This window comes from Corvus kubaryi, unplaced genomic scaffold (genome assembly GCF_017639235.1).
Source record: "Corvus kubaryi isolate FWS band 111438036 unplaced genomic scaffold, C.kubaryi_AGA036_p1.0 37392, whole genome shotgun sequence".
Lineage (NCBI taxonomy): Eukaryota > Metazoa > Chordata > Aves > Passeriformes > Corvidae > Corvus > Corvus kubaryi.
In genome coordinates this window covers 3,096,918-3,107,055 of record NW_024581131.1, presented here as the reverse complement: position 1 = coordinate 3,107,055, position 10,138 = coordinate 3,096,918, and the positions used below count along the sequence as shown (strand labels likewise).

The 10,138-nt window shown below is 39.5% G+C and overlaps 1 protein-coding gene across 4 annotated transcripts in view; it reads left to right on the top strand.

Moving 5' to 3' along the window:
- The first annotated feature begins 6 nt into the window (after positions 1–6).
- USH1C (USH1 protein network component harmonin) overlaps positions 7–10,138 on the top strand; it is a 47,099-nt gene continuing 36,967 nt past the window's right edge. Inside the window, exons 1-4 of one of the 4 annotated variants that reach the window (XM_042038611.1) lie at positions 7–51; positions 3,889–3,956; positions 5,960–6,103; positions 6,590–6,728. In XM_042038611.1, the coding sequence (XP_041894545.1) occupies positions 16–51; positions 3,889–3,956; positions 5,960–6,103; positions 6,590–6,728 (387 nt within the window). In that variant the 5' untranslated portion in view covers positions 7–15. Of the gene's footprint in view, positions 52–3,387; positions 3,593–3,888; positions 3,962–5,959; positions 6,104–6,589; positions 6,729–10,138 lie in introns of those variants that run through there. The other 3 variants (XM_042038610.1, XM_042038612.1, XM_042038613.1) reach the window with 3 other exon arrangements.

The following is a 10,138-nucleotide window of genomic DNA, read 5'->3' as shown; positions in this document are numbered from 1 at the left end:
CCCGCAGCCCGCACCATGGAGCGCCGCGTCGCCCGCGAGTTCCGGCACAAGGTGAGGCAGCGGGCACAGCCGGGGCCGCCTCCCCGGCAGCAGAGGCTGGGGCAGCGCAGCCCCCCTGGCCGGCCACGGCTCTGCCACGGCGGAGGAAGGGAGAAGCTCGGGGACTTTGCACTGCCCTGCCAATGGCGCGGGTGGCAGCCTCCGGGGAGGGGATGATGGGTGTAAAACCCTTAGAAAGAGAGGCAGGGAAGAGGAACGGTCCCCAGTGCACGAGCTTTTCCAGGGCTTGGTACAATCTGTTTTTGTTTAATGCCCCGTTGCAGCCGGTGCCGTTCGGGGAGGCGCAGGGCAGGTGCTGGAGTGCGGGCGCTGGCGGTGCCCGCTCGGCCCTGGAGCGCCCAGCCGGGGCCCGGCCCGCTGCGGCTCCACCTTAACATTCCCCGGCGCAATTGTGCGTGTGCACTCATGGGCAAATGCACTTGATACATGGAGCGGCTCCGGCTGCCTGGCACCGTCCTGTTGTCGTTTACCCGGTTAAATAAGTGCTCGGCAGAGCGCGAAATTGTATGAGCGAAGAATGCTGAGAAAGCTCTAATTAAGGAAAGGAGGAGGAAAATAGTTTGCATGCGTAAAAGATGTTTTTGCCAAGCCGTTCAGGACTCTCTCAGATTAAAGTTTTCTGTAGTGTTTCGGGTTTTTTTGTTTGGTCTTTTTTTTGTCAGCTGGGACACACAATTTCTGCAAAGTAATGTGAAGTTTTATAGAAGTATTTGTCACCTGGTGATAAACACATTAACTAAAGGATTATTAGGATGAATTAGAGGGACTGCAAAAAAACCCACTGTATGTCAAACTGGAGTTCAAAAACATTAAGGACCTGGGTATTCCATAGTAATGACTGTAGTCATCCAGCCTGTTGATTCTGCCTTGCTCCCTATTACTGTGTAACTCGACAGTGGGTTGTGCAACATTTCTTCAGAGAGTCTGGTTTCTAGGTGGGTGGTTACTGTCTTGAACTTTAAACCTTCTCCCTTTCATTGCTGCTACAATTCATAAATCATTCAAGCCCCACCCCTGATAACGTAAGATGTATTGTCAGTGTTGCTGCAAACAGCTGCGATGCAGATATCAGTGACAACTTTATCTGAGTCAGAAGACATTGAAACAGGTCTTTCTTCATTTTCTGTCCTCCTGCTTCTAGTGGCCTCTGTGGCATCCACAGTCTTGGATGCTTACTTTTTCTGTGACACACCGGTGAAGATGCTCAGCTACAGGATCTAAATTTCCTGAGTTAATGGCCACTTTCTTTATTTTCTTTTTTCTTAGTTTATTTTTTCTTAGCAATTTTGATCAGTTTCCCTATCAATCAAGCAGCAAAGTATGTAATATATGCAAATATATTGATCAGTTCTTCCCTTTCCTTCAATAGTTTTCTGAAATCTGTGTAGCTTAAATAGGACTTCATACTCTTCTTTGAAACCGGACAGATTGAGCTAGTGTTAACGTAGTGCATTATTGTCATTTGAACTTCTTCCACACCAAAAAGTGCTTTTTGCTCCCCACAGCTTCTATTCCACTGAATAAACTTTGGTAGACTTCTTGACATACTTCTTCTTTTTTTTTTTTTTTACTATGTAGGTGCAGATTTTGTGATGAGTTCTTACTAATTTCTATGAGAAACAGTGCAATCTATGTAGTGAGAAATAGAGCATAAGCAACTCTTTGTATTCTAGGATCATAAATGATGAAACTACTGTGAAGACTCTTTAAATAATCACAGAGGGTTGAGTGTGGAAGGGCCACCTGGAGTTTGTCTGTCCCAACCCCCCATGCTCAGGGCCACCAAGAGCAGATTGTCCAGGGCTGTATCCAGATGGTTTTTCTTTAATATCCTTGGTTTAAAAGGTGTGAAAATCAGCTATCCCATGACTCTACAGTCATTTTCTCAAGAAATAGGTACTAAAATACTTCTGTGATCCAAGTTATACCATGTCACCACTGGTTTTTAATTTTTTTTTTTTGAGATGGTGGGGAGCATGATATTTTAGGATTAAAGAAATTAGAGTCAGCTTTTAGAAGCTCATGATAAGCCCAGGTAAATCAAATGTCTACAGTAAGACTCTATCCTGAGGAGTTAAAGAATTAGGAAAATGGCAAGAGATGCAGGTGGCTATGATGCAGTGATAATTGGGGGAATAGAAGGCAGAAGGAGGAGAATGACCCATTAGTAGGGGTGGCCCAGGATGATGAACCCAGCTGTAGCATTCAGAATATATTAGAAATTGTGTGGGTGTTGGGTTTTGTCAGAGGATAAGGAAGTTGCTGGTGCAGGCTAAGTGCAGGAGTCAAACGGGAAGACTGACAGTTTTGTGAGAAGAAATAGCAGAATTTAGATGTGGCCCTCCATTTTCTGAGAGGAAATGGGGATGTATCCACCAGATAGCATACTGGAAGAAAAATGAAATGTTTTTACTCTTTGTTTTCCCCATCAGGAGAAGAGATGATGATGATGATGTTTTTGCCCTTTGCTGTGCAGGGTTGATGCACTTAAACATTTAATGTTCTTTGTGGGACACTGCTCATACAGTATCTTAGCTAGCACTGGGGATTGAGCTCTCTATTTTACCTGTCAAGGAAGTGAAAAAATGGATGCTGGAATTAGTTTTATCTTGAGTTTTACCTTTACAATTAGCCTTGCACAGTGTTGGTGAAGTTTTGACTTCAAACATTCTATTTCCTTTTAAGTCAGACTTTATCCTCTGTGTTTTGAAATTCACTGTGAATAAATTGGTTTACTCACTGGTGTTACTGTAAAGCAATCTTGACCTGCGTGTAGCTTTCTGGCCTTTAAGTGTTTTCAAAGTGTCTTTTTCCAGAGGAGGCAAGTAACAGAAAACCACCTGTATGCGAAGTCTTGCTGGCTTTAGAGAGCCAAAAGGTACAAGTAATAGAAAACCACTGGTATGTGAAGTCTTGCTGGCTTTTGAGAGCCAAGTGGGACAAAAGGAATATGAAGCATGTATTTAGTTTAGAACATAATACAAACCATTGCAAACCTAGAAAGAAAGGGCCTTTCTTTAAGTATGCAAATTGCTTCTCAGTCTTCACATCACAGTAATATTACCCTTTAGGTCAGATGTAAATTGTTTTCCTAAACATCAGGCTTGTCCAGATGTAAAACTAATGTGATGTGACCTCTCACTACAAGTAAGATTAGTGGGGGGTCTCACTATCACTGAATATAAATTGAACTCCTCATGTAAGAATTCCGGTTTGGTTTTCTTTTGCTTTAATTTACTGTAGTTATCCAAGAGCAGGCATAGTAATATGACACTGGTTTAGGTAAAGGTACTATTAGTGGGGGAGGAAAGAATAACTAGCAAGTTCTATCAGTTAAGAGCTGGAGCAAAGAGGAGCAGAGGTGTAGCAGTTTGCATAATGCTATAAGTGAGCTCCTGAAATCGGTGGTTTGGACGACAGGACATAGATTATATCTCAGTGTGGTGGCTTTATCTGTGACAGCATGTGCTACATTAATGAGTGGCCAAAAAGGTTTCTGAAGACATTCATTCAACAGTACAGTGATTATCAGGTAAGACAAATGTGATATTGTTGTAATAATACTAATACTGAGGGGAGATGTAGCACACGGAATATATCAGTATTCACCACCTCTTCTAATGATTTGTAATACTAATTTTAGGAAGTCTTGTTGTAAGTGTGACATTTTGAGGTAATGCTTTGTTGCAAAAACATGTTTATCTTAAAAAAATTCTTTTTCCTTGATGAAATCTTTGCTCTATGGCTTAAGAATCTGTGAAAGTCTCTTATGTCCAGCATTCGTGGCTACTAAGTCAGAGATTAATGATAATGTCTTTGGGTTTTCAGGTCAATCTATTAATTGACAATGAAGCGGAGAAGGATTACCTTTATGATGTGCTGCGGATGTACCACCAGTAAGGTCTAGCTTTATAGATGTTCATGTAGAATTTTACTAATATTTTTAAATTTGAAAAATTTATATTCAGAATTTTAAGTAGTCTTTCTATATGCTACTAGGAATGTAGTTGAAATAAGAGGGTTTTGTCCCGTTTAATGAAATCTTGTGGTTTCACAGTATAACCTGCAGGCAAAGAAGGAGCATGTCTGTAATCACTTATACAGTTACTTTGGTTTTATGACTTGGCAGCTTTGTAAAAGCATTTGGTGGATTCATATTTGGGTGTGTGTGTGGGGAAGCTCCTGCATGATAGAACTGTTCTTGGGAAACAGGAAGAGAGCATTAATAAAATTCCTTAACATTTCCAAATAATGCTTATTGGATTAGTATTATTAATGCCACATGCACAAAGGTTTTCACTGACATCACTTTTCAAAGATTTTTTGCTAACTTTTCAGATAACAATTTTGCAACTGTTTTTCAGAAAACTGGCAAAATTTAGTCTTGGAATCTATTTGGCATGTTTAATGACTCTGGCTTATTACAAAGTGATGGTAAAAAATTGGTAAGGTGATAGGCCTATTACCAGTCCTTTTGCTGAACTGATTTCTACCACAGTTGCCTCAGACTTGTATCACTGAGAATGACACCAGCCTCTAAACCATTGTTTTTCAAAGAAGATGAGAATGTATTTTCCACTAATCATAGACAAGTGGCTCTGATAGACATTGTCTCCATTAATATCGTAATTAAAGCATCTCAGCTGAGTGAAATGTAGACGTTGCCACCTGATGTTTGCACTGAGCTGGAGTTATGGGGGTATTCAGCTGCCTATCTGATTCAGTTTCACTCAGGTCTGTCTAATTGCTTTTCCATTCATAAAGACTGTTGTTTGGAAAGCCACTTGGTTCAGTAGATCTGAATTATTTAAAATGTTCTTGCAGTTACAAAATTAACAATGCATATGGCAACTTTTCTACAATTTCTAAAACTGCAGTGTCTTGGGCAAGATTTTCAATATCTCTGTGAACCTGTACTGATCACATATCACTTCCTGGGAATACATTGTGAAATATCCCAGGGCAAAAATATGCGCAGTTGCTGTTGGAGCTAACACTTAATGTCTGCTTCACTGTGAATAGCATTTCCAGAAGTATTTGACCTCTAATCCCATATAGATATTCCTGATCCGTATTTTCGCTGCCCATGCTTCAGAGAAGTTGCATGCCAGGAAATGTAAATTAAAAGAAAGGGAACAGCAAATAATACAGAGTAAGTTTAGCTGAATATTTTATAGGAGTAGATCCAATGAACCTTAGCTGTTCCTCCACTCCTGCAGCTGTACAACAAAGTGTATTTTGGAACCTGTAACTATCTCCATGCTGACAGTTTCAAGGAGACCAGTTTGGTTAGCTCTCATGAAAGAGATGTTCACAGCAGTTTAACTTCTGTAGGTTTTGTTAAGTAGTTGATCACCCTTCAAATCTGATTTTGAACAAAAATTGAAACTTAAACAAAGTCTTTGCTCTAGCTGCTGAATATTGTGATGATTTTTTTATTTCCTGGATTGAAGCAATTTTTCAGTCCTCTAAGTTCAGGAAAGGAAGGAGCTTGTAGCCTAGATTTATGTGCAAGGATTCCTAACTAGTGAAGAAAAACAATCTAGTTAGGCAAGTATGTCTAATCAGGAGAGTTATTTTCAAACATTTCCATAAAATCTTGTGGGTACTCCAAAAATGAAATTGGAGATGTCATCTATAAACATGATGTGCATGTCCATAAAGGATCAAGTGAATGTATAGATGTCACATGTTTTGAAGCAAGTATTCTTTATTTTCAGAAGGTTTGCTTTCTCAGAGGCTATTTTGCTTTTGTCAAACCAGTATATGCATAAATATCTTTTTTGGTAGCTTGAAAGAACATGCAAACATTGAAGCCACATACACAACAACTTATCAAACAAAGCTTTTTCTTGATGTGTTGATTACTTGTGCTTGTTTTGTCGCTGTGTTTTTGCAGGTCTATGAATCTCCCAGTGCTTGTGGGGGACCTAAAACTGGTGATTAATGAACCAAGCAGGTTGCCTCTGTTCGATGCTATCCGCCCACTCATCCCATTAAAACACCAGGTGGAATATGATCAGCTTACACCCAAACGCTCACGGTAAGAGAGTGCAGAACAGCAACAAAAAAAAAGGCAGCTAACTTAAATACAAGCAGGAAATACTGAGTATCCAGGTAAATTCAGAGTAAAACAGTGTTCATTTTGTAGAGCTGGGCATAGTTATTTTGCTTTTGCTATATTTCGTAGAAGTACAGCTGCCTGAAATTGTTTGCCAAGTAGTTTAATCTAGTAAAAGCAGGGTAAAGGAGTCAAAAACAATCTTTTCTCATTTTTCCTGCATTTAATAATTAAAAAAAAACTCTCATACCTCCAACCCTGTAAGAGCAGTTTCAGTGATTGCAAATGTCTTTTCATATGAATAAACTTGATGGCTTTAGTTAACACACATCCATCCAAACTTCAGTCAACTTGCTTTTTTTAAATGCCTAAATTATATCAGAGAAAAATAGTGTCTAACTTTCATCTGAAACGTTGTTGAGAGAAGGTGTTATGCAGCTGAACACTCAATTGTTTCCATTTTTGCAGAAAGCTGAAAGAGGTGAGATTGGATCGTTTGAATCCTGAAGGGCTTGGATTGAGTGTAAGAGGTGGAGTGGAATTCAGCTGTGGCCTCTTCATCTCCCAGTTAGTTAAAGGAGGACAGGCAGACAATGCTGGACTTCAGGTAAGAAAATTATATTCATGTACTGTTAGGTGCTGAGGGTTGTTCTTTAACATTTAGAAATTGCTTTTGCTAAGGTGCTCTTTGTCTCTTCTAGCAGAATTCCTAAGATATATACGTCAATGCCGTTGTAAATACTGTTATACCAGTTGTGAATCAAGTAATTAAAACTGTTCATTTTGTTGTTTTTAGTGATATGTAAACCTTTTTTTTTCCTTGTTTGGGATATGATAATTTTTGAAGGTTAAAGGTTTTTCTGGAATGTTTATACTTCCTGAGTAGCAGCGGTTATATGTAAGCAGATGGAAAGAAAGATCTCTAGACTGTGGAAGTGTTTTAAGTTGCCAGGTTCTGATTAAATGTAGAACAGAGCATATAAATACTGAAAGTGTTAATTCCACCTTGCAGTGATACAATTTGTGCAATTAAATGCTTACTTGAACTTCATGTATAAATTGTGGGGGGTTTGCTTTATGCAATGGAAGAAAGAATGTATTTTTAACTATTCCTGGTGTCCTCTGTACTGCATAGAATTGCACTTCCTGTATTGAATTTTAGATACATGAACTTGCCAATAAGGTTGGCAAAAATAATTATGTAGAAACACTGCAATACTTGTGCAATTTGCACTAATGAAGTTTTGGGCGTTTGGTTTCTTTTTGGATGTGGCATTGCGGCATGTGCTTAGTGAGAAGTGAAGTGAGAAATTGCTGTGGCAAATGTCTGCATCTTTCTTTCAGACTTTGAATCTGATAAGGTGTATTAAAGGTCTGAGCTTGTGAGTGGAAAGGCTAATATGCCTTTCTACTTTTAATTTGTCAAGCCTGAATATTTGCTGAAAGTATTGATGGCTAAGGATTATGTTTAATACTAGTTCAAAATACGTTAGACTGGCAAGATTCATTGCAGTGTTTAATTAGGCTAGCATGTTTTGTAGGTATGCTTCAGTATTATCCCACAACTCTCTCAGATTAAAATCCTCTCAGAGTTTGCACTACAAAAGTTCATGTACCTCATCTTCTACATTACACAGCAAGAATGGGAAGTGTACACAAGGGAGTTGCTCCTGGGCTGTGGTTAGCTCTGTGGAGAGATTCCATCTGCTTCCTTCCTCCACTGCTAGAAACTTGAGAAAAAGACCGAGACCAGTCACCTATATGGCTTTTGTGACATCTGGAAAATACTGGAAAGCACTAATGATGCTGATCAATAAAGAGCTTAAACTGGCATGCTAGTACATAGATCTTAATGCACTGTTGCAGCTCTGCTTGTTTCAGACTAACATTTTCACATGATCATTGGATAAGGAGTTATGTTCAGCTGTTGTGCTCCAATAAGGATGCCAGTTTTCCTAGTTTCTCAGTAGACAAAAAAGCCCCATGGCTTTCCGTGACTGAGGTCATCGTGGTACATGTTGGTGTCAGTGAGTGGGATTGTGAAGGATCTTTGGGCTGGAGTGTACAAACTTTATTGCAACTCAGAACATGGTTAGTGTTTAGCAGGCAGAGTAGGTACAGTAAGGGGGAAGTATGTTTGACTGTGATTTTGTTAGGGTTAGATTTTATGAATTAATATGGGCAGATGGTGCTTTGCAGCTCCTGTGACTGCCTGGCTTCTGTTTTTTGATAGGTGGTGTTAAAGCTCAGCCTAAAGTGCCTGAATAATAGGTGGCACTAGGCACTTTCTGAACCTCACTGAATAACAAGACCTGACAGGCAGCCCATTGTTCTAAATTGCTGTCTCACAGTAAAGCCAACTGCTTCTGAAATTTCACCCACCTGCTTTATTTAACAAAATCTCTACACATTTTCTATCCCAAAAATGCTGTCTGAGAAAGGTATAATGATTTTCTATTGTACATCCGTTTTACATCCTGCTGCTTTTAAAATTTCCAGTCCAGATAGCATGATTTCTCCTTGAAGTACTTTCCAAGTCACATTAAAATGACCAAATAATAATGAAGGTTCTCTGTGGCACTTGTAGTTTTGACCCTTTTTTGACTACAGTTTCTCTAAAAGGCACAAGTGTTTTGTCCTTCCATTAAGAAATGGACTCCATCTTCCCCACCTCCCCCTCCACTGCTTTTTGATACTTGTGTGTGAGGATCCTGCTGAATACAAAGTGATTGGTGTGAATGATGAAAGTGGAAGAAGTACACAAAATGGGAAATTTGAAACAGTTGATGTTATTATATGAACCCCTTCAATTTCCTAGAAGCACTAAATATTATATTTCTCATGTTAAAAGTTACAAATAATAGGCATTTTACTTGAGAAAAGTTAGGTTTGCATCTTTTTTCTAAAAAGTCTGTCATCTCCCTGTTCGATAGGGAAAGGGGAAACTGTGATATAATACCAAAATAATTGTTACTGTTCTCTACTCAGTCCCACAGACTTTTATCTCTACAGCTCTGATTCATTAGGTTGGTATACAGTGATACCAGTACAAAAGTAACAAAATACATCAAAACAGCTATTAATTACTCCAGTATGAGACACCTTTATTCAGGAAAAGCTGTTCAAGTATCCTAAAGAGAAGCAGTTTGCTGTATGCCTATACATCTCCTGTAGTTCAACCTAGATTGGGTTATTTGTAAAGCCCCCTCAGTCATTGTCTGTCAGCAATATAAATGTTGTTAGGTTGAGTGAAGAGCATTGAGTTTCAGAAATTAGATGACAGTCTAGTAAAGAGGATTGTTGAAAATATCTGTATGGGAAAAGCTCATTTCCGTACTGGAGGGAAAAATAAAATGCTCTTGCGTGCATTTATAATTTTGTAAGTGCCTCTTGGGGAGATGAGAACAGATTTGACTCAGTGAATGCTGACATCCTCAGAACAACATGAGTTCTGCTGAAAAGAAGCCCCATGATGGCACTGCCATTTGCAGCCCTAAAACTGGGGGCTTCTGTGCATTAAGGCATTGGAGTCAGTAACAGAATGATAGGTGACCCTTTTTAAGGGTTGGGTTTGTGCAAACCCAGGCTCCATGGTCTGTTATAGCCTGCATGATGTGGAAGATGTGAGTAAAGGGAGTATCTTAAACGAAACAAAAATCAAACAAACCCCCCCACCACCATCACATATGTAAAATCAACAGAAAAGGGATTGGGTGGATGGATGTGGTTTTGAATCTTTGGAACAAGTTGGTTAAATGAGTGACAGCAAGAGCTATCAGGGGTGTAACTCTAAACTGCAGACCCCATGTGCTTTTCTTGTCTGATTCTGTAGTTTTACCACAGGTTGTATGTTCAAAATCCTTCATTACTGACCTATTTCTGCTCTTATTAAAGGTTATTTTAAAAAATCCAACTGGCATGAATAAAAACTGTCAGGCTCTTAGGAGTGCAGGCCGTTGCCCTGGATGAGATTTTTTTGGATGCCCAGCAGAGGGAGCGGATGTCCCACTGGTCAGA